Genomic DNA, 25,457 nt, shown 5'->3' with positions numbered 1-25,457 from the left:
CAAGATGTGTAGGCGACCCTTTAGCTGAACCCCTTTCACCCTCAACTTTTGGCAAAAAAAAACTTTGAGAGCTTTTTGGTAACTTTGCAACACAGTTTAGCAGAGAGTTTGAAGACGGCGAGTCCGTGCGACCCTCGTGCTCGTGCTTAATGTGTCATAAGTAGAAAAGAACTGCGAGCGATGAAAGTTGTCAGATTTATTTGCGCTTTCCCTTTTCAGTTATCCCTGCCTTACTGCTCCCCCTCCCTCTCACACTCTTTCTCTTTGGCATTTTAGCTGCAAATATCTCTCATTTATTATATAATACACATGTGTTTTGCTATTTCTGGCAACTGGATTTGATTTGTAAGCAGTACGAAATGTTCATATGCCAGTGAGTTCCAATAAGCCTTATAATATTTCCATATATATCTGCATGCTAAGCCTATTGAGTTATAAATTCCCTCAGATATGAGTAAAGCTTTGTTTGAGCCTTACTTTTCTCTCACAAATTCCGCTTCTTCGGCATGGAAATTTAGTTAAATATCTGCTTTGTTCTCCCCTAATTTTCCTTTCATTATATTCCATTGGATTTCTGCTTAGCTCAAGTTCTATTCTTTCAATCTCCATTTTTTCTCACAGAGCACATTTCACTCCATTCCTTTCATACGCTCCACTCATTCATTGACTTCTTCAATTGTTCTTAATGCCTTCAGTCATTCAATCACGAATTCTTTTGTTCCACAATTTCTTTATTCATTCATTCATTCGTGGCTTATTTCATTCACCTTTCCATTCATTGTTTTCTTCACTCAATTCTCAAGTCTATTCACAGCTCATTTACAAATTTCCCACTCTCACATATTGCACTTTTTCAAATCGATAACTTATCGATAACATTATCGCACTTGAAAACCCATTTAAATAAATCCATTGTTTCAACTTACCTAAATGCTGATCGACACGCTTCTTGGGCTTCTGTACAGATGCATAGGGATCACTGCAGTAATCCTGGCGGGACGGATTTTGACTATTGCGCAAATTGTGATATTCATCGCCCACCTGGCTGGGCGTGGCGGTCAAGTGTGGATACGGTGCATAATCATCGACAGCCCCATAGCCGCCATGCGTCAACGGATCATAGCCATAGGTGGGCTGCTGCTCCACATATTGATTAAGTGGCGCCTGAACCAAAGTCTGCTGATTGCCAACGGCAGCCGCCGACATTTTCACCTGCCACAGCGAGTCCTGTGAGTTGACGCTGCCGCCATTGTTCGAATTCGAATAATTGTTCTCCATGTAGCCCATGTTGACCCCTGCAAGAAAAAAAAGAGAGAGAAAAGAGTTATTGAACTGTCAACAACTGAACAAGTGTCGCATAAATCCGCCCGAACAATGCATAATTCAATCGACAGATAGATTTTTGGCGCCTTATAAAAAATGAAAGCAATTCACCAGGCGCTTGCGGGCAGTGCTCGACTAGGGAATGCCCTGAATTGCCTGTGTAGAGCTGCTGAAAGGCAAAGTATGCGAAACTGACTATTGCCAGTTGCTCAATGCAGCTGACAGCCGCCTAAGTCCATAAGCCTTGTTGTACAGCAATCAAGCAATTAAGCTCAAATATCGATAATAATTATATTAATGGTGAATTGGTGTAGGTATTCCAAGTCAGACATATTCATAATCATTGCATTCATTAACGCAATCAACTCTTCCAATTTACTTTCTTTAGCTTTTATGCTTGGTTAGCCAAGGCAAGGTCAAGGCAATATTTCGATTTTTATCAATGGCAAATAAAAGACATAAATTATCGAGCATAAATGAGGTTTGTACTGCATAGATAATAGAAGACTCAGCTGTACGCAGCCTGGCTTTATAGAGTAAACCACCTGCCTAAGTCTCGCTTTGTATAGTCCCTAAGTTTCTACCTGTTTCTCTTTGTCGAGCCACCTGCCTAGCGCCCGACCTACAGCTTTGGCCGGCTACTGCTTGGCTCTTTGCAGCAGACAAACTTTATCCACGTCTCCATCTCCAAGTTTATATTGATTAGCGCATAAAACTGACAGCAAAAGCAAAGTAAAATGAAAAAAATGGAATAAAATCAATTTATGAACTGTGCTGGAATCAACAGGGCGTAATTAATGGCTGACAAGCATATTGCGTATACGCCACTTAAAAACTACGCCGTAAGCCCATCGTAAATATACAAATCTATGTCGGGCACTGTCACACGCCTGCCTCATACCCCGTCGGTCGCTCACTTCAACTTCTTAACTGCGTTGCCTTTTGTAGTTCTTCAAAAAGTTCGCTGACAAATTTTTTTACGAGCTACGCGAAACAGAGTATCAAAAGGCAGCAGCAGCAGCAGCTCAATTGTTGGCTGTGGGCGTGGTCACATTATGTCCTTGCGGTGCTTGTTACGCGACAGAACAAAGCCGTTGACAAGCAGCAGCAGCAGCAGCAGCAGCAATGAGCGCGCGCCTTATTACGGCCAAAACAGTGCCCGAGTCGTGCCTGAATTTTGCCTTTTTCCGTTTGCCGTTTGCCTTTCGCTTTCAAGCTGTGTGCTCTGCTCGGGCTCTGTGTGCGTGCGAGCCTTTTGTTGCCTCGCATTTATTATTATTTTTATATCGTGATAAATCACTCATAAATATTAAACGCACGCTTGCCGAGCACACAACAACACAGAACACAGGAAACAAAAACAACAACAACAAAGTAGAAACAACCAAATTTCAAGCAAATAAACAACAAAGTTTTTTGAATTTTCAAACCGAATAATTGCGGCTTGTGCTGCAAAACGTTTTAGCCTTAAAGCAAATGAGAAGAAACCAGGCAAATGGAGTCTTGTTGCCTTTAGTTAAAGCTCAGAACTTGAGCATTTTTACAAAGTTAATTTTGAAATATTTAAATTTTGATTGCATAAAAAGTTTAAGTTTTCAACGCAATTATAAATTTATTCCTTTTTTTAATTAATGCAAATATTTTACAAATATATATTGTTATATAATATATATTTATATATTTTATAATATATAATTATTTATTGTATTTTATTTTATATTTCATTTAATATAAAATGTTATATAAAATATATTACCAATTTTTTTAAATTTTTTTAAAATATTTTCATATTATATTATTAAAATATAAAATGAAAATATGTAAAATAAATTTTAAAAAATATATAAAATGTGAATTGTAGTTCGTTGTGAGCTGTAAAGGGATCAACGCAGGAGCTGGAGTTGACACAAGTTTAGAATATGTGATGGGGATTGAAGCTAAATAATATTTGAACTAACAAAATAATATAATAATATAATACAAAAATAATAATAAAATATTAACAATTGTCTAGTTCCCAGCTGCTGCTTTCGCTTGCAATTGGAACCATCAACTTTGCATGCAATATCTAAGATTTCTATATAACACTAATATAACTGACAATATGCTCACATATCACACACTTCACATTTACTTCAGTCCAGCTAGACTCAGTTTTACTTTCTAGCCAAGTCTTTACGCAATGCCTGCGATTCTCTTGGAGTTGGCGAAATTTAACGACAAAAGGCAAACACAGAATTTTTGCTGTGGCCAGGCTCAACTGCTGTTCCATTTGCCAGCTGTTCCGCGTTTCGTTGCTTGCGTGACTCGTCTCGTGACTTTCTTTTATGGGACATGGTGGGCGTGATAATTTTTATGATTAGCCATAAAACTAAAAACTGTAATAATATTAACTTCATTTCCATTTCGAGGAGAGAGACATTCTTTGCATATTTCCAATTGTAATTTTATGTATATATATATATATGCCTATATATATCGAGGGAAACTTTTCAATTTGATAAGCATCAAATCTGTTGGCACAACTTTTGATTGCGCAAGTTTTTGGCCCAATACGAAATAACAAATCTTTGCCCGAAAAACTCGTCTATACAAGAATTTTAATGCATGCCCATTGTTAAAAGACTGTAGGGGGCGTGGCATTTTGTATATTGCCTACTTTTGCGCGCAATTAAAGTTCTGTGCTCAATGCAAAAAGTTTGCCACATTGATTTGGGGCTTAGTTGCGGCTTATTAAACGCGTTCACAATTTCTCCTTTGGCATGTTAACGACTCTTGGCCAAGTGGCAAAGTTGCAGTTGCCCAGCCTCTTCAAGCCTAGTTCTCTCACTCACTCCCGACTCTCTAGACAAAGTTTTCAACTGGAAACGCGCTTATAATTATGCAACATTTTTGTGCAGCAGCAGCAGCAGCAACTGAGCCAGCCGCACAATAAAAACAGTTTCAAATGCCATTAACGGTTAACTAAACGGCAGCAGGCAGCAGTTAGAGCAAGTGGAGCTCGTGTAGCTCCTTTGCACCTGCAGCATGCGGCGCTAAATGACGCCACACTCCACACTCCAGAGGCAACTAGCTCGAGCTGTGTACTCAACTCCGGAACGACCTTTTGGCTGCTCCTTGTTGCACTTTTAATTAGCGTCGCGACGCAGTCAACGGCTGCTCGACATTTGGCCCAAATGCGCTTAAATGTTAAGAACTGGGCATAGTCAGTAGAGATTGCCAGCAAGAGAGAGAGAGAGAGGCGAGTAGGCAGCAGGCTGTGTAGTTTAGAGCACTTGTTGTAAAGCTGCTGCTACACCTGCCTCTGCCTCTACACCTACCCCTACTTCTGCCTCTTCCCTACTTGCAATTTTCTATGGCTGGCGGCCTTTTTGCTCCGCCTCAACCTGGGCCGACAACAAAAAAGAAGAGCGAAAGTTTTTGGGGCTAGCTGTATTTTTGTGTGTGTTGCTGCGCCGAGCTCTACAACTTTTCGGAGCAGCTTCACAAGCAGCACAAACAAACACAAAAATAATAAGAAATAAGAAATAATAATAATAATAATAATACGCTCCATGCTGCTCATTCGCACAAGGAACGAGGTCAAGTTGAGCGCCCAAAACTTTTCACTTGCAGCTTCAACTTTGCCCCGCTATTCATAACAAAAGATTATCAAATGCACTTTTAATACAGTTTGGATGCAACAAAAAAGCGAAGAAGAAGAATGCTTGCAACTTGAATTTTTTCTGGCCTTATATTAAATAAGTTTTAAAGTGAAGATGTGAAGAAAAATCAATTTAAGGCGATTTATGCAGCTAACAAATTTTGTTTTGTGTAAATCTTATTAAATTTTTTTAATCATATTTAAAATTTACATAAAAATATTAAAAAAAAAAAATAAATAAAAATATTTAAAGAAAATTAAGACTTTACACAAGCCAAAACTGTTATTTCAAAATATTCCAGTATTTTGATATGCGAGAATTCGTTCAATCTTTTTCTCAATAAATATATTAATTTAATTTTTTTTAAATACATAATTAAATCGAAAAAAATATTTAATAATTTCTCAATTTTTTTAATTAATATATATATATATATATATATATATATATATATATATATATATATATATTACACAAACTATATTTCTACAATCTAATATATTTCATGAACAATTCACAAATGATTTATTTCATAATTCTGAGTATTATGAAAAAGTTTTATAACAACCAACAATTTTCTATGAAGACTGTTTATTATGAAATAAATCATTTGTGAATTGTTCATGAAATATATTAGATTGTAGAAATATAGTTTGTGTAATAAATAAATAAATAAAAATAAATATAAATATAAATATATATAAATATATTTACAAATGCCACATGAAGATAAGAGCTGGCGTTTCGCTTAGTTAGCAAGCGTATATATAATTGTTTATATTAGTATAATATATATATAAGCATACACTTTTGTCAAGCTCGTGCAGTGAATATTTTGAAGTCTCTCTCTCATTTTGTTCCTATCTTTAACTGTGGTTCTCTCTCTCTTTCTATCACTCGCTGTATACTTTTCTTTTACTGTCTCTCTCCAACTCTGCATCTTTTTTTCTCTCACTCACTCTCTCCCTCTTTGTGTATCTCTCCCTCTCTCTCTCTATTTTCTCTATATATCTGTCTCTCTCTCTCTCTCTATTTTCTCTATCTCTCTCTCTCTCTCTCTCTCTCCATATTCTGTTCTTTTCTACTTCTAGATCTATTCTTTCTATCTCTCTCTAATTTACAATCACTCACTCACTCTCTCACTCCATCTCAATCTCTCTCCCTCTCTCACTTTCTCACCCTCGCCCTTTCTCTCTGTTCTCTATCAATTGCCGCAATATTTATAAGTGAAATTTCTTTTATTAATTGCATATTTTCTTTTCGACATTTTTTATATTCTATTATCGACGTTTTTGCTAAAATCCTCTTGATATTCCTTGTTCACCTTGAGCGAGTGGTTGATAACAGACGACGCCTCCTGCGGCTGTGGCGGATAACCCGCTGGGGGAGGCTGTGGTTGTTGCGGCGTATAGGGACCTGGTGGCGGATAGGCCGGTGGCGGATAGGCAGGTGGTTGCTGTGGAGGTGGGTAGGCAGGTGGATAAGCTGGTGGCTGCTGTGCAGGCGGATAGGCAGGTGGCTGCTGTGCTGGTGGTGCTCCACCAGGATAAGGATACTGTGGCTGCTGTCCATAATTATACGGATATGGAGGTTGGCTGTACGCATGTGGCATATACGGATAAGGTTGATACGGATAAGGTGGATAAGTCGGATAAGCCGGATTATTATATTTGTATTTATGCTTGTGCTTTCCATGACGGTGCCCACTGTGGCTGTTATCGCTGCTGTCATTGCTGTCACTGCTGCCACTGCCGCTGCTGCTGTCGCTGTCCGCCAGGACACGGCCAGCCGCGCAGCATACGAGGAGCAGAGCCAATAGCTTATTCATTACACGAGCGAACGATTCAAATGAAGCTGCTGAACACTCAAATAGAACTGAATCTTCAGCTTGAGATTTGAGTCCAATGAAGGTCTAGGTTTCTTCCAGGTTTCTATGAATGACGCGCAATACTTTGCCTATAGATTGATAAGCAGCGCGCAGCACACGCGTATTTGCGTGCCTTATCAATGCAGACGGGAATATTTTATATATAACACTTAGTAAATAATATGGCCTCTTTGTTATCTAGCAGCGAGCTCTATATTTATATTTTTAAATAATTGTTATTCATTTTTAAATGCGGCAAAAAAAAACAACAAACCAATTAAGTGTACGAAGTTTTAGTGGGGCGTGCACGACTTCAAGATACCCTAAGGCCTGCGTGGAGTTGCTTCTTCAATCTTCTACGTCTCTTAATAAATACACAACGAGCTATAAATGCTTACACACACATACATAGGCCACCTAAGCACGCGCGCTGCTCACTGCGCTGCTTACTGCGCAGTTAACGCAGCGACTGCGCGTGGGCTGCGCTTGGGCTTCTCTATGAGAGCTTAATTATTGAATAACTTTCGCTCTAGCTGCACTTTGTTAATCAAATTTTCAGATCTTGTTAATGACAAATGTGTGCATTTGCTAAAGCACATGTCTCTAGTATTTCAAATGGGTATTTTCATGTGGAATTTGTGGGAGGGAAGGGGCTGAGGCATCCAAAAACCGGAAATAAAAATCTGAGTAATCATCACAGCAACAGACACAGTAAATTTGAAGCCTTTAGCTTTTCCAACATTGAATTTACGCTGGAAAAGCCAAATTAAATGATCGATTATAATCGATAATAAGCAGAAAAGCTGAGTTATCGATGTGAATGATAAACTCATACTGCATATATATATTTAAAATTTAAGGTTATTCTATTCTGTGATATACAAGTTCACATTGTCTGACGAACATATAGAGAGATCGACTCAGCTCGTCGTTCCTAGACTCTCTGCTAAGCCTTCCTCTGCCTATATACCCAGCACTCGCATTCGCAGTAAATGCAGGGCATATACTGGCTATTTATTTTCGGTGGCCTTTTAATTGAGTTCACAAGTCAAGACTTTTAATCAAACAAATTTCTAGGAAAATCCGTCTGGCAAGCGACTATTATGCTGGCCTCTCGGCTAAGCTCATAATCTCTGTCTCTGGCAAGCATTTAAAATTTAAAACTAAACAATATTTTGCGGCAATTCGCCCTGAGCTGAAGGCGATTGACGAAAGTCAATATTTCCTCACAAGAGTGGGAAACATTAAAATAAAAATCCCAAATCTCGTCATAGTTTTCGTCTTTGAAAAAATTTGCTTTAACAAAAGGTCAACAGAAGATGTGAAATTAGAAATTTAAATTTGTTAAATCAAGAATAAATACATTTTTAATGGGCCACGCTGAGCTTGAGCCGAAATGCCCAAATCTGCTGGACTTTAATATAAATTGGCAGCTTTGAAGTGAGCGAGGCCAAGAGGGAGTCAGCCAAGTGAAAGTTTATTTTTCATATTTGCCAAGAGTTAAAAACACACAAAACATTTTTCTGGCCTGCTCAGCTGCAGTAGAGTTGAGAGGGGAAATGTTGGCTCGTTTTTGTTTGTCGCCCACGGCTAGACAACATGGACAACAACGAGCGTGTCTAGAGGACATGTTCGCCGAAGAGCGAGAGAAAAAAGCAAAGCCAAATAAATGCAAACAAATGTCGCTGTCGTCGACTGCCAAACCAAAGCCCAAAAAGGCAGCGAAACAGCAGCAACTACAACAAAAGCTAAGAGACTGGAGAAAAAATCTTTTGCGCGCTGAAAATTTATGCGCTAAATAAATAAAGCCATGAACTCGATGTTGTCTGGCTCTGGCTCTGGCTCTCTGTGTGTGCGTGTGTGTGTTGTGTTGGTTATTTGGTATCTGGTTTAAAAATGCAGCTCGAGCCCCGCAAAGCAAACAGCCGCAAAATAGTTTTACACAGCTTCGCCCCAACCTGCCCCCTCCACGCCTCCTCTCAGCAAAAAAAAAAAAAAATAAAAACGCAACCACAAACCCGATTCGAACAACATTTTATGCTGCAGCGTTTTAGGCGCGTTTCCAACCAATGTTTCTGGCTGGCCGCAACACTGTGCAACAAGGTTTTGATTACCAGCCCTCAGGCCAGCGAAATTTGCCAGTTTTCCAAATGAAAAGGAAAATATCTCTGCCAGATAATACAGTTCAGCTCTCTTTCGCTTTGGGGAACACATATCGAGAATTCTAGTCGTGCCTTGGCCAGCTGAGTTCAATGACAAATATCAGCGAACAACTGGGCCATTTCGCCTCGTGTGCTGCCCTGTGCTCTGTGTGTCGGCGCTGACCAACTAATTGGCTTTAAAATCTAAACACACAGCTGCTGACATGGCACAGATTGCACAGGTTCATTGAACGAGAGACCCCAACTGCAACACATGGAATGCACAACAATATGAAAGCCTTAACCCACATATATATATATATATATATATATATATAGAAATGGTGTGCAAATATAGCTGGCGTGTTGTAATAGTGGCGAAAAACAACTGCAACTAAAACTAAAACTAAAACCGGGCTAGCATAATAAAAGCAATTCTAACTGGCATTAAAATCGTTGACTAAAGCAAGCAAAACTAATTCGAAATTAGTAGAGGAATATATTAAAAGGACTCTATGGGCTCTTAGAGTACATATGGAATATAAAGTGAATTATAAAAGCACAAGGTATGCAGAGAATATAGATTGGGAACACACACAGAGAGAGAGAGACAGAAAAAGAAAGGCACTCTATGAATGTATAAGAGCATAATTGGAAAGAGGAACACATTATCTAATAGAGAGCAGATATTAAAAGGAAAGACAGAAAGAGAGTCAGAGAGTGATAGAGCTGCTTTGTGTATTTAAAAACATTTAGCTGAAGGAGTATATATTGAATATAGATAAGTTTATCTACAACTTGCTAATCTAATATATATATTCTTGCATGAACTATGATATACGAAATAAGATCCTGAAACACTGCTATGGGCACAGAGACACGCAATGTTTGCACCTAATATACAATTAACTCTAAGAATGTTTGTAACATATATGTGTATCATGTCATATATATATCATATCATATATTTATCACATCATATATATATCATGTTATATATAAATCATATCATATATTTATCATATCATTTAAATATCATATATGCTAGCAATGAAGCATGTCAGGCTTCTTGCGTTAGCTATTATATATATATTATATATATATAGATGTCAGGTTCAATTGCGTTCATCAAAGGCAGCTCAAGTTCAATAACTTCTCTAGATGCAAGTATATTCTATTAACATACAGTAGGGAGCAAAAGTGTTTCCATAGTTGACACTTTCAACTTTGTGAGTCGATAATTTCTAAACGAATGAAGCAAATCAAAAAAACTTTTTTTTCCAATAATATGTATTCAATTCTTAACAAATTGACGTATATAACAAAAACAAAACTTAATCAGCTAAATATTTAAACAAAGAAAACTGAAACAAAACGCATGTGTACAATTTTGCACCTTCCGATATTCTTACTTTGGTTTGATTTCTTAATTCTCTTATCGGCAATACATGCAGTTTTACCCTTATATGTTTTATTTATGCATTCTACACTTTTATGATCCAGAAATCCACGTGTTTCTTATTATTTGAAGTAGATTTGTTAATTTTAGCAATTAGTCTACAAAGTACCGCGAAAAAATGAAGAAGCGTTCGTCAGATGTCGAAAATAGTATTATTAGCCTAACTGAAAGTGGCTGTTCGACTCGTAGTACTTCAGATCAGCTTAATATTTTTCATTCAGCGGTGTCCGAAGTCCAGAAAAGACGCAATGGTACATCCAAAAACACTATTAAAGGCCGCAAACGACTCTTAAAGGACTCTGACGCCAGACTTATGGGAACTGATAAGTTCCTAACACCGAAGAAGGCATCTATGGACATAGGGAAAGACGTGAGTCGGCGGGTGGCTAGAAGAGCACTACCTAAGGTTGGATATGTGGCAAGTGTGAAACAAAATAAACCAGCTCTATCCGAGAAGAATGTCAAGGGTCGATTGAAATTCGCCCGGGAACACAAGAACTGGACTGTAGATGATTGGAAACGTTTTATCTGGTCGGATGAATCCAAGTTCAACCGTTTTCAATCAAATGGCACGCAATACTATTGGCACAGGTCCGGGGAAAAGCTTCAAAAACACCATGTGAAGCAAACCGTTTAGCATGGAGGAGGCAATGTCAAAGTTTGGGGATGCTTTACTTGGTGGCACATTGGACCATTGCATAAAATTGATGGTATAATGTTAAAAGAAGACAATCTAAATATTTTGAAAACCTGTCTACCCAATTTTCTGGACAAGTGTGCATACCCCGTAAAGGAAATCATTTTTCATCAAGATGGGGATCCGACGCACACTGCCAAAACTGTCCGCGAATGGTTACAAAACCAAGATTTTATGCTGATGGAGTGGCCAGCTAAAAGTCCCGAACTCAATCCGATTGAGAACCTGTGGTCAATCGTGAAGCGACGGCTCGGGCAATATCAATCAATGCCATCCAACCTAGACGATCTTTGGAAGCGTGTAGAACTGAAGTGGAACCGAGTTCCAAAGGAAACCATAGAAAAGTTGGTCGAGAGTATGCCAAACTGAATAAAAAATGTAATAGCTAATAAGGGCCTGTGGACAAAATATTGATTTAGAATCATATCAAATTTTTTTCACTGAAGGTGCAAAATTGTACACATGCGTTTTGTTTCAGTTTTCTTTGTTTGAATATTTTACTGATTATTTTTTGTTTTTGTTATATACGTCAATTTGTTAAGAATTGAATACATATTATTGGAAAAAAAAGTTTTTTTGATTTGCTTCATTCGTTTAGAAATTATCGACTCACAAAGTTGAAAGTGTCAACTATGGAAACACTTTTGCTCCCTACTGTATATACGACGTCAGCTCAAAAGGCATTATTTGATATCCTCGGGTTACCTATATTGGATGCAGTCTTACCTTGCTGCTCATGTCTATGCCAGACTTTTCGAATGCTCGATTCATGTTTGACAGCTATTTTGCTTGGACGTGTTTTGACTCAACTTCGATTTTTGGCTTTAGGCCAAAGTGAAGCAAAGAGTCTGCATCAATTTGCAGGCCAAAAACAAGAAACTAATGAAACCCCAGAGCTGGCTGCCTGTGACTTTTTGCTCTAACCGAAACGGCAGAGTTCTATGACAGGACGAGGCTACGATGGAGTGGTTAAAGAAGGCATTGCAAAGCAGCTGAACAAGATTGCAAAAAAGATTTTACTTGAAATGACAGCAATATCTGCACAAGTGCATAGAAGCTGATCTAGTGGAAATTACTTTGAAGTTGGTCAAATATAAATTCATAAAAAAAATAAAAATAATATTTGATAAAATCACAAATATTTGCATTACTTTTCGAGCAAATCTCGTGCATTAAAAAATTATAAAAAAATGTTTAACTTCATAGAATGTTAATTTAATAAAAATATAATTAAGTAAGTGTAATCTAAGACGAAAACAATTGCTATCAAAGCGCAGCCAATTGGCTGCTCGTGACTGGCGCAATTAGCTTTGCACTCAGACTCAACTCAGCTCTGATTGCAGCTCTGGCTCTAGCAATGCCATTGTTTTTGATTGTCGTTAACATGCAAAGTTCATTAGACATTTGGCCTATGCAATCGTTTTTCTCTCGTTTTCCTTTTTTTTTTTCTGAAGTTCTTAACGACAGCAGCAACAACTGAAAAACACATTTAAATGACATGAGAGCGCCAAAGGCTGATTTTTATGCAACAATTAACGCTTACATACAGCTGCAAGCAAATCTCAGTCAATGTATGTGTGTGTGTGTGGCACAGCTGCTACCTGTCTGCACGCTCTCGCCTTTTATTATTCATGCCATTTCGCTAGCTTCCACTTTCACTAGCCAAATTAGCCGTTCGCGCTTTTCTTTTAAATGCAATTAAGTGCCAATGTTTGCCAGCAGGCAGGCACACACACACACACACTCACTCCCTACATTTGGGTTATATTCACTTGAAAATTTTAATTGGCATTCGGCAAACACTTGAAACTCGGCAACTTTTTTCTGAATGAGCCCACACAATGGCTGCCATTTGCAGCAACCCCAAAGCTGCCACACTCCACCCCACACCACTGCCCCCTCCCTCTCACACTCTCTCTGCCAACTATGCGCAGCAGGCGCACTTGTTGTAAGTCCCGTGGCAAACCAGAAAATATTGCAATTAAATTTTTGTCCAGCAGCTTAAAATTCTATTGCCATTTAGCAAAGAGCAACAGCAACAGCAACAACAGCAATAAAAGTACCAAACACACATACAAAACATTTTTAATTTGCACGTCATTACAAAAGGAATGGCACAACAAAAGAAATTGAACATTTCGTCACATGGACGAAGCGCGTATACACTGCAGTGACTACAAATACGCTTTGAAGGCAGTTTAAGAGGCAGAGATAGCTCTTTGATCTAATTAGGAGTGAAGAAGGAGGAAGGCAGTCGTGACTGAAAGAGATTATCTATGAGCAAGGAGGCATATGGAACTGAAGAGGCAGAGAGCGGAAGAGAGAGGGGAGATAGAAGAGCAGACAGAGAGATCGAGAGAGCTATGAGATGTGAGAGAAGAACTAAATATGGGGAGGAAGAGAGAGAGAGAGGGGGAGAGCGAATACCTAGACTGGGTTAGAAAGAGAAATTAATAAAAGCAAAAAAATATCTAAATAATTTTAAATATTACAAAAAAATTTCGGCTCAGAAGTGGGTGAAGTAGATGTATTAGAAAACGGTTTATTAATTTAAATAAATTAATATTGGTTATTCGAATTATATCAATCATTACAGCCAACTTCCTATTAAGTTTGTGAAATGTTAAATAGAGGAGTCTCGTATAGCTCATGTCTATACATATGTCTCTATCTGATCCCTTATGCGCAGCTCTGCGACACGTGTGCTCCGCAAGTATTCAATATGCCCACACGTAGAGCTATAAAATGTCAGAGAATATCTCCAATTTGTGCGCCGACCATGTTAAAGGTTAATACCTCTTATGCTGCCCAAAGCTCCCAATGCCAGAAAAAGAAGAAGAACGACGACCAGGGCGGGGTGTGTGTGGAAAATAAAAATAGAAGTAAACCAGAACAACAATTAATAATGAATTGTATTGCGTACTGTGTGAAACCGCAGAGGGGGCGTGGCTGTGGGGGCGGGCGGGGACTACAAACTGCGGGTCCAGTTTACGCATTCATTTTGTGCGCAATTTTCATTTTGTGAAGCGTGGAGATGGCTGAAGCGGGCGTCACTCGAAAGGACGACAAGGACGACGCGCAGCTAGCATGAATGGACGTGAGCGTCAAGCAACAGCAACAGCAGCAACAACAACAACAACGACAACAACAAATGGCAAGTATATTACAAAATGCTTTGGCGAGGACGTAAACGTTTAGGGAAAAAATTGCTGTTTCAACAAATTTACAACGGAAGTTGAAGTGTTTTGCCCTTGTGTGTGTGTGTGTGTGTGTGTGCGCGCCGCAGGTGTGTGTGAGTGTGTGTGTGTTTGTGGCTTGCACACCTAAGCCCTGCCCCGCTGGCAATTGGATGTCAGTGAGGGAGGCGCGTGATGAATGCGCACGGCCATCGATTTGCACTCAACTCCATTTTGCACTTTCACATTTCATGGGCTACATAATTTGTGTGATGCACACACACACACGCACACACACACACACACACACTCGCACTATACAACATGCTTCCATCAGTTGGCCAGAGCTGTGCGCGTCAGCACGGATTTCATTTTGTTTTGTGATGTGTTTTGCGGTGGACAATGAAAAATCACCCGAAACATTTTGCCATCAGCATTCAGGGACTGAGAAAGAGAGAGAGATTGAGACAGAGCGAGAGAGAGAGAGAGGAACACGGAGTGCGGGCGGTAAAGAGCGGAAAGTGAGTGTCCGACATGGTCCGGAAGTATTTCGCACTTTTCGTTGTGCTTAGGTTTAGCTAACCCAACACCCAACCAATACTCTCCTTTGCCTAAGTGAGTGTTGAAAGGGTATTAAGAATTTGTCATCAATTTCAACATTTTAATTGAACTTTTTGAAATATTTAAATATATTTAAGGTATTCTTTGTCTACTTAGTTCAACTCAGACTAGTTGAAATAAATATGAATATTAAAGTCTTCAAGCTTAAATTTCCTAATATTTATCAGACATAAAAATTTACTTGGTAAATTTACTAAAAGTAATTTCAATTTATTTTTTTTAGTAAACGAAAATGTTATCAAAATAATTGTTATGCAAATGCATTGATTCTAAAACAAAATGAAAGCTTTGCATATATTAATGCAAAAATATCCTTTTGCGAAATTATCATAAAGCATATTTTTTTATATTTATTTATATTTGGATTCATTAAAGTAAAACATTAAAAAAAAAACAGTAAAAAATAAATGCGAAAACATTTATATATAAATTTAATATTTATAAATAAATATTTTATTATTTGAATATAAATATTATTACATATATTTGTCTATCTACTACAGCCGAATCGAAGCATTGTTTTAGGTACTTTGCTTTTTCATATTACTGAATAAATTATATTTTTTAGGAAAATTAAAAATAAAAAAAGGTTACATATTTTTAATTTCAAAGAATTGATAAAAATGTAATCATATTTATAAAATTTGCTTTATTTGTTTTTTTGTGACATCTGTCATCATCCCATTTTATTTCAAAACTAAATTTATATTCTTGTAAAAGGCTTTATGAATTTTTAAATATTTTTAATATATATTTTATAAATTGAAGTAGATGGACAAATATAATAAAATAAATAGTAATAAATATATTTATCTCATTCTCTTTTTCTTATTGCATTTAAGATTTTTTATAGTATATTTTAATGTTTTAAAATATTTATTAAAGCTCGAAATATTTTTAAAAATTATTTACGAGCAGCTGAGAGTTTTTATACTGTCAGAAAAAAAAAATATTTATATTGAAAGAAATGTGGCCATAAAATATGTGAAAATCTGAAAATTTCCATAAGAATAGAGTCCAAGCGCTTTGTGAGAGAAATGCACTCAGGGCTATCCATCAATATGTATGGCACACCTATTCCCACCCCAACTGCCCCCTCTACAGCTTGCTACGTATATATGTGAGTATGGGTGTATATATGTGTGTGTGTGTGTGTACTTACATTCATTTCCTGGCAACGTGTGTCCTGTCAAACCGGGTATGCCGGTCACACCAACAACACCGCTGCCGCCGCCGCCGCCGTTGCCACCGACGAGGCTGCCGACACCACCGCCGACGCCGACGACACCGCCGCCCACACCGCCGACGATGCCAACGACACCGCTGCCCGGATGATAACTATAGCCATTCTGTGTCGCATAGAGCGCCGTCTTTTGGTCCTCCATATTGAGGGCCAGATCCATGGAATGCTCGAGGGCCTTGTTGTCGAGACCGCTGGCCGGATAGTAGGGCGGCGGTGCCTGGTTCTGTTGGGCGGCAACAATCGAAGGACGCACTGAGTCCATTTCGTAGTCCTTGGCGGCGGCGCTCTTCTTCGACTGATTGCGCTTGCAGCGGCAGAACATGAGCAGCAGGCCAGCGAATAGTGTGAACACAATGCACGATACGATTATCGCAATCAATGTGGGCGTGGCCAATGCGCTTGCCTCCGCGATATACGGACGTCCAACTGAAAGAGACAGACGCAGAGAGGGAGAGTCAGTTGAGTTGAATGAAATGAAGCTATGAAAAATGCAACGCCACTCAAGTGAATGGATGGTTGCATGAATGCTTCGGCTAGATGGATGGATGGATGGATGGCTGGTTGGCTGGCTGGACGGATGGCCAGCCAGGTTTTCCTTGCGTTGATGGACGAGTGATTGATTGTCCAGCTATTCAAGTGGCGCAATTGCTCGTAATGGCTTTGCATATAATGGAAATCAGTGCGTTTCAGCTCGCGCATCATTATGCCTCGATCGTGAACAGCCTCCACACTGGACCACAGTGAACTGTGCACACAATTCTGAATTGTTCATGCGCACACAATGGAGAGTTCGCTTGACCATTGCCACATTAGCTAAGATAAATGATTTGCGACGTATTTCATTTGCCTCAATTAGCTGTGCTGAGAAGTTGACGTATTCGTGCCACTGCACAATGCTCAACTTTAGTGTTCCACATTTACAGATTAAAGAATTTTTCTCTTCAATATTGCTTGATGCCTAGCGCTAACTAACATCTATCTAGCTTCTCCTATTGATTTCTCTGTTGTTCGTATAGAAACATTCTGTGTTACCCTCATTTAACTCCTCCTCGAAGTGAAAAGTGTGTATTGGCTTTGTGGAAAGTCCTTCCTACTGTTCGTCCGTCCATACTCCCGTCTGTCCTTACTGCTGTCCATCCGTCTTGCCATCCATCCCTTCATCTGTCTGTTATGCTGTCCCTCTAGCCTTCCCGCAGTCCATTCCTCCGAGAGGTGTAGACCTCTATCCGTATAAACGCAAACTATTCGCCAGCTTTTGCAGCTACAGACTCAACAATTGGAACATATGTTCGTTGGTACCCACGTCTGATAACATTTTTCCGATACACTAACTAGGGACGTGAGCAATCAAATCTCTAGTGTCTAGTCTCTAATCGGCAATCTCCTATCCTCAACATCTTCACTCTCGCTTTGTCCATCGCTCATTCACAAATCCTTATTCACTTTTGTATTCATATTCATACTTTTGTGGCAATAAATCTTTCCCTCAATCAATCTCACATCTCATCATCATCCGCATCATTATTAATCACATAAAACCGCTTGGGTACTTACTCTCAGCATCTGTGTAGTCGCCGCAATGTTCGCGATTGTTGCGCAGGCACAACTTGACCCTCACCACGGGACTGTTGTCGTCTTGTTCCATGGCCAAATTGTTTGTCTCATGCTCATCGTCGTCCTCGCTGATGGTGTGGCCCAGAGCGCGTCCTCCGCCGCTGCGACGTGGCGTCAATAGACGATCGATGACCTTCTCCTTGTGCGTGGGTCCATTGCCAGATAGCTGAAGATTATCCACAATATCAACTAGATCCCAGGAGGCCATGGGCGTATCACCATGCAGCATGGTCTCCACAACGGCCACCAGATTGAGGCAAGTGGCGCCTACATCGATGCCCAGTGTCCTGGTGCTCGGCTCGTAGGTGACCTGAAGGGGCGGTGGTATGCGACTGACTTTCGTCGTTGTGGTTATCTCATTTGAGTAGGGTGAGCCGTTCTTGGGATTCAGCGCCTTCACCTTGAATGCATAGCTCTGATGCTGATCCAACGAGGTCACCTTACAGGGTATATCACGCTGGCAGTCCACCTCGACCCAGTCTGAATTGGCATTCGCCAGAGTTGCACAATCGGGTATCAACTGCTCCTCCCTGGGCATGGCAACGCGTCGATAGCTAACAAAGAACTTGGTCTTGCTCAGGCCACCATCGAAGCCCGGGTCCCAGCTGAGCGTCACATAGTTGTGGCCGACGTCGACAGCACGCAGGTTGGTTGGCTTCTCTGGCGGACCCTTCTGCTGCAGCCGTATGGGAGCACGAATGGTGTTCAGGGCGTTGACCACACGGCACGTGTACTCTCCATAGTCCGAGTGGGTCAACGAATTGATGCGCAGAATCGAGGTATAAATATCATTGTTATCCGTTGTGGTGCTGATCTCATAGTGTCCGTCCGAGGACATAGTCAGTGGGGAGGGATTGTTGCCGAATTGCCACTGGAATTCGGGCTTGGGATAGGCCTGGACCTTGCAAACAACCTCAGCGGTCTCACGTATATCAAATGCGACTTTGTTATACTGATGCAGGACAATCGGCTCATGTTCGATGCGCAGCTGCATGGAGGAGTTGGCCGAGTTCACTTCATTCTGATAGAGGCAGGTGTAGAGGCCGCGATCGCCAGGCACGAGTTGATTGCCTCCAGGTCTGGCTGTGCCGCGGAACTTCAGCATGCTCTGCACGGTGACCATGCCATTCGGCCCTTGATCGGGATTCGTCTTCACCTCATACAGGTTGAGCTCGGGCAGAATTTCAATGCCGTCCTTTAGCCAAGTGATGCTCGGCGCTGGCTTACCCTTGGCACTGCAAGTCACTGCATAATCGTTGTCAGCCACGCGTCGCGTCATATGCTGCTGCAGCTTAGCCAAAAACTGTGGCGGCTGATGGATCTCGAGCACAATCGTGGCCATCTTACCAATGCCCAGCTCATTGACGGCGTGGCAATGGTATTTGCCCTCGTTGCCCAGATGTGCCTTGGGTATGGAGTACTGAGGTCCTTGAGCGAGTATCTTCTGGCGGCTCGAGAATTCGCCTTCCATGTCACGGAACCAGCGATACTGCGGCACCGGCCAGCCAGGCGGATTGGCCGAGCAGGTGAGCGTAACGCCGTTGCCCACATGCACAACAGGCTTGTTCGGCGTTATGTACGCCTGGCCGGGACGATGGCGGACGAGCAGCGCGACCGTGGAGTTGCCAACACGTTCGCTACGCTCCTGACCCTGACTTTGCATAATGTTGACAGCGCGGCATATATAATTGCCAGCGTGCTCGGCGCGGACCGAGTTGAGGGTCAGCACATCGCCGTTGTAGCGAAAGTCGGCTGCGCCTTCTTTCAGCCATTCGATGGTGACGGGCGCCGGATTCGAGGTAACGTTGCAGCGTATCTTAACGGTCTCGCCCTCCTCGGCCTCGCGCGTCTTCGACTCAATGACCACGGTGGGTGGATAGAGTATGTCCAGTATTAGCTCCTGTTCACCGGGCTTGCCCAGACCATTATCGGCGCTGCACGTATATTTGCCCGCATCCTGCACGCTCACCCGATGGATGGTGTGCACCTGCGAGGAGCTAATGAAGCTGCCGTTGCGTGTCCAGCGAACATTTGGCGCTTTCGGCTTCGCGTCCACATTACATTCCAATTTGGCAGTGCGGTCACGTTCGACCCGCAGCGGGTTCTCTGGTCCAACCTCGACGCGGGCATAGTCTGTGAACAAAAACAGGATGTCGAAATTAGCGAGAATATTCTTGTTTTTTTTTTTTTTTTGTATCTGTGTTTGTGAGGGATTTTTTTTGTGCTGGCATAAATCACGGCTAAGGCCGTGGAGGCGGCGGCGGCGCAAATGATGAAAATTAATAAGCACAAAGCATTTTGCGTACACAGCGGGAGCTTAATCAGCGCCAGCCAAAACATGTAATTGAATTAGTCCAAGGGCGGGCGGGGGAGTGGCAAAGACATTAGGTTAGGCTCAGGGTCTGATTAGACCTAAGAAATTTGTCAATTATTAATTAAAGCTAATCAAGTATTTTGCTGCGTATCATTAGCAAAAGTATCTCAGATCTGGCAATGGAATGGAAAAATATCTTGGCGTAGGCGTTAACCAACACTGAAATTGTGAGTTATTTATTACATTTGTTTTTTTTTTATATTGATATACATAGACTATAGCGACCTAGATCTTCAAACTCATTTCATAGACTTTTTATGATCTACAATTGCTTTGCAACACTGTTCTCAAGTAAGCTTGGCACTTTGCAACACTGGTTTTCCAAATATTGCATTTTATAATTGATTATTTGAATTTTTATCAAATTTCTATGTTGCACTTGATTTGTCAAAAGTTTTTTAACAGCGTTAACCAACACTGAAATTATATTTTGCTTCTTACAGTAGGCATATTGAGTAATTTGCATATTTATATACAGCTTTATAAATCTGTTAACTCATTTCTTGTCTTTTCCATAAACTATCATTCATTTACAACACTGTTTTCAAGTAAGCTGCGCATTTTACAACACTAGTTTTCATAATTTCCCAACTTCCTTTGAGCTCTCATCTAATCTTTGTCTTGTTTTTGACAAATATTTGTTGTCGTCGTTAAGCAACACTAAAATTAAGTGTTGTTAATTCAAAATGGCGACTAAAAAGCAAGATTTAAAGACTTTTATTAAATTTCTAGCACAGCTGTCCCATAAATCCTTGACTTCTCGTAATCTAGATGACTTTCAGGAACACTTGATTCAAGTAAATTACGCACTTTACAACACTATTTATTATAATTTCCTGACATTTTCTAAGCTGCTGCTTTATCCGCAATCTAATCTCTGCCCTGCACTTGAGTGTCATTACGACTCTACTGCAAGTCAACGTCCCTTCTGCATTAGCGGCTCTTATGCACCGCAAATGCTGTAAAATTATGTCGTTTACCCTCTCCCTCTCTTCCTCTCTCTCCGTCTCTGTCTCTTGCCGGCCAAGAGTTGCCTTTGGAGTTAACCTCACTTAGCTCTACACTTTGTAATTAACTGAGCCGGCTAAGTGTCGACTGCCGTCTGCCTAATGACTGTCCATAAAGTCGCCGAGTCGGCTGTCGCATTGACAAGCCGCAATCTCAAGAAAGTGGAGCGAATGTACCCGCAGACCCCACCCCACACCACCTGATCCAACCCATAGCCCACCTTTTGCAAAAATTATAGTAAATTGCGTGATTCTTGGCTACCTTTTGCTGTGCCGTCTAAGAGTTTTAGGGTTAGACTTTGCCTTGGCTCAGGTTCACTTCTTTCGGTCTTACCTCCTCGCTCTTTGCGTGTTTATGTGCGTGTAATTACATTTGATTGTCTACCTTTTCTGTCGTCTGCCTCTGCCCCCCCTATCACGCTCTCTTGAGAATTGGAGTAGTCTAGAAACGGGGCAAGCAACTGTTGTTGTTGTTGGAAATTGACGCGTTCTGCGTGGCCTGCGGTAAATAGCTTCAAATTGGCTTAATTGTCACTTTGTGAACCATGTTTTACACATTTGTTCGAACGGCCCCTCGCCGCCCTGCACGGCCTTAAATAACTTTCAGGCTCAATTGCATTCCGAGCCTCATGTTCTGCCAACATTACCCCAAGCAAATGACCTAAAAAAAAAAAGAAAAAAACAGCAAAGTCCCGCCCGTTGATTACTTTAAAATGGGCAGCGAGAGGGCTTCAATTATTTTTCCGTATAGCCACTTTTCGTGTTCATAAATAATGAACGCAGCCAGCAAAAGGAAATTGAAATAGCTGACGGTCAGGGAAAACAATTTTATGCGTGTTTTGCATATAAATTTCATGCTTTCGGCGTCGAACCTTCAAATTATGCGCGCAAATAATTGAATTAGTTTTACATTCATTCTGGAATTTCCCAAATCGTGTTACAAATATTTTTCTAGCTCATTATTTTTGCTTTCACTTTTCCAATCAATTGTCACTCACCCACTCGCCCTGCTCTTTAAAGGCGTCGCCTAAAAGTCTGCTACAGTAAATAGCCAGCACACAATGCCGCTAATGTGCCATAGATGGCGCTTTACGTTCAATCGCCAACAAAATTAACAATTTTAGTCGCCCTCGTTGTCACCCACACTCTGGCTGTGCATTATAAAACAGTTTATGGCTAATCCGCACGTTCGTTCAATGGCAAATGGCAAATGAAATTTTCAATTTTCACTCGCTCGTTCGACTGCGCTGGGCTTTATACTAACACTAACTCAATTTTCAACTCAGTTCTGGCCACTTAATATTAACACAATTTACGGCCCGTCTACTGCCCCTGCTGCTGCTGCTGCTAAGCAACAATTAGTTATTAGGCGCAGTAGCTGCTGCCTTCGCCTCCTTCTTTTTTGCGTCTCTAATTTCGTTATGGCCACGCGCAGAGCCAAAAAAAGGGCAACGCTTTAAGCCAGCTTTGATGGCAGCTTCAGTTGATTTCAGGCAATTAACTTAATCCGAAGCAGGTTGAAAGTAATAATGAAAGGAGCGCCAAGTTTAAAACAATGAAAACTGCAATCAGAATTAGCACTAATATTAATTTTAATTTTAATATGAATTTTCATTTTAATTTCAACGGCGCGCTTCAGCTGTAAAATGCATTAACTTGGCTCACTTACAGCTGCGCAAAATCCCAAAATCTTTTTTTTTAATGAGCGCCACAGGCCACAAACTGCCAAGCAGAGAAAAGCGAATTGATATGGCCAAGTGGCAAAAAGCCCCGACCAAAGCCAAACAAACACAAAACTTAACCCAGAGCAGCGCACACTTGGCCAACTTAAGATAAATGATAAGGCAAATGAGAGCTAATGTGTGCGAGAGTGTGACTATGTGTGTGTGTGTGTGTGTGGGTCTAGACAATTCTCTGCTGAGCTCTGCTCGGCAATCCGCCACTTGTAACTAATGAATGTGAATTCAAAAGTACTGAACTAAGCCGGAAACGTAACGGAAATACAATAAATTATAGAACCGCACAATCCAATTTGAGCATTAACCAAACCAAAACACACAAAACAGACAAAAACCTAAGCAACTTACAACTTGGCTAATTCAACTTTTCGACTTGCGCGTATCCTGGCTCTCAAAATTGCCAATAAGAAAGAAACCAGCTGGAAAGAACATTTCACACAGATCGATATTTATCGATATGTTATAGGGGTTTAAAGCGCTTCATCAACAGCTAGTGTGCATTTGATATCTTATCTACATTAAATAATATATATCGATATTTATCGACACTTTTGGGTGCTTGAGGAACTGAAGCATTAACCAATCTGCATTTAATTAAAACAAATAACATATGAACCGATATTTTTCGATTTTATAATACAAAAGAACTTATGTTATCTATAAGAATGAAGATCACATATCAACGATAAAGAGCTATTCAAATATATCGAATACTAAATACTTTAAATCGATATTAATCGATTGTAGATAAATCACGCCCAATCGCCTTTCTATACAATTTATGCTATTCCTGCCATATATAAATTACCTTGTTAGAGCAGCTCATCGCCCTAACGCTCTAACGCCCCTTGAAACGCATTTACAGGGTATTCGAAAACCACTCGAAGCACTTCTAAGACAACAACACACAATTAATGCTTTAATACGTTTTGCGCTTGGCAGCTGCGTGCGTTTGCCTCACTAAAATGTTATTGACCTGCTAGAGGCTAGAGGCTGACAGTTGGCTGGTTGCCTGGTTTGTGCCTGATTCCATTCCTTAGCAGCATAGCTTTTGGCTGCGATTCCTTCCCTATCATGACCAAATCGGTCGTCAACGCATCGCAATGTTATGTCTCCCTCCCTCTCCTTCCCTCCCTCTCTCTCTCTTTCATTTTGCTACTGCTTTTAGTTGATATGTGTTGCGCCATGATTTTCATCATCTACTAAATGTTTTTCTTGCCTTTCAAGTTCTTCTTGTCTGTGTGTGTGTGTGCCAGCTTGTTTTGCCATTTTGCTGGTTGCTGCTCGCTCCTCCCTCGACTCATGCTCTGCACCTATGCACAGCTCTTTGGCTTTTGTAACTTGTTAGTTTTCTTTAGTGCCCATCCACAAGTTTCAGCTCTCCTCGTGTTCTTGTCTTGTTTTCCTATTAAGTCAAGAATTTTTATAGCATTTAGTTGGAAAAGCTCAACATATTTTTTACCCCTGCTACCGTAACTATGTCCCTTGTCCAAGCCCCACCTTCTCTCCCTCTCTTAAAGTCTCTTTCTCTCTGCCATTCCATAGATATGTATGTACGCATAACTCGTGCCTGCTGTCAGCGCATTTGAGCTATGAGCTCTTGTGGTTTTTGCTTTGGCTTTTTATTAGTTTCTTGTTGGTTTTCCTTACTTCCTTTCCTGCTGGACATGTCGCAAGTGGTTTAGGAACTTGCCTTCAATTCCTCTAAGGTCTCGCTAGGCCTGATGCTCTTCAGCTTCTCGGCCATGGGTCATTCATGTCATACCCTGCCCACCATTTCAGACTAACTAGTTACTAAATTGAGCGCATAAACTAAAACCGAAAATCAAGAGCAACAGCAGTAGCAGCAGCAAAAAAACTAGTTGATTTTGCAGCTCATAAATTACAGCAGGAAAACATCTTACAGCAGCGGGACAAATAAACAAGCAACTAAATAGCGAGCTGACTGTGTGTGGCCGTGTGGCCATAGTGTTTACCAAGCACATAAAACACGAAAACAACGACAGCAGACAACCGAGAGCAAACTTGATGACAGATAAGCAGCAAGAAGTCAAAGCGAATTGCGAGAACGGAGCTTGAACGATATTAAGAGTAGCTGAGCACTAAAACTACTTGGGAATTACAGTTGAGAAGCAACTGCTAAAAGCTGATTGCTATAAGAGCTTCAACTGTTTGTGAGCGTTCGCACTTCAGTTTTGAGTACCTAGCTCTATAGTTTAGCTGAGCTGATTCCAGCAAAGTTATAATAAAAATCTAAAATACTTGAAAAGTCTTTGCATGCTTCGACATATAGCTTGAAGCTTTAGTATGGTTGAATGGGTAAAAATGGGTTTATGTAACTTAAGAGCACTTAGGTCTTTCAGTTTATCATGCTCTGAATATTATATAAAACATATTTTCATATAACTTTGATTTACTAAATTCTTCAATTGCAATATCTACCAAAACCTTCAGGCTCTCCGCTTCAACTAGACCTTTATGAATTTTTATTTATTCCATTCTAGAACAAATTAAGATTCCTGAGCAAAACAGCTGCTGCTGCCAGAGAAACT

The 25,457-nt window shown here is 40.5% G+C and overlaps 1 protein-coding gene across 1 annotated transcript in view; it reads right to left on the bottom strand.

The window, feature by feature from the left end:
* LOC111602174 (hemicentin-2) overlaps positions 1-25,457 on the bottom strand; it is a 133,175-nt gene that overhangs the window by 15,505 nt on the left and 92,213 nt on the right. The window contains exons 5-7 of the mRNA XM_023319135.2: positions 17,726-19,918; positions 16,091-16,597; positions 927-1,295 (exon numbers count right to left, since the gene is read on the bottom strand). Coding sequence (XP_023174903.1) covers positions 927-1,295; positions 16,091-16,597; positions 17,726-19,918 — 3,069 coding nt within the window. The remainder of the gene's footprint in view (positions 1-926; positions 1,296-16,090; positions 16,598-17,725; positions 19,919-25,457) is intronic.

This window comes from Drosophila hydei, unplaced genomic scaffold (assembly GCF_003285905.1).
Source record: "Drosophila hydei strain 15085-1641.00,03,60 unplaced genomic scaffold, DhydRS2 tig00000172-arrow-pilon, whole genome shotgun sequence".
Lineage (NCBI taxonomy): Eukaryota > Metazoa > Arthropoda > Insecta > Diptera > Drosophilidae > Drosophila > Drosophila hydei.
The sequence above is the reverse complement of the archived record's forward strand: the minus strand, read 5'-3'. Positions and strand labels throughout refer to the sequence as shown.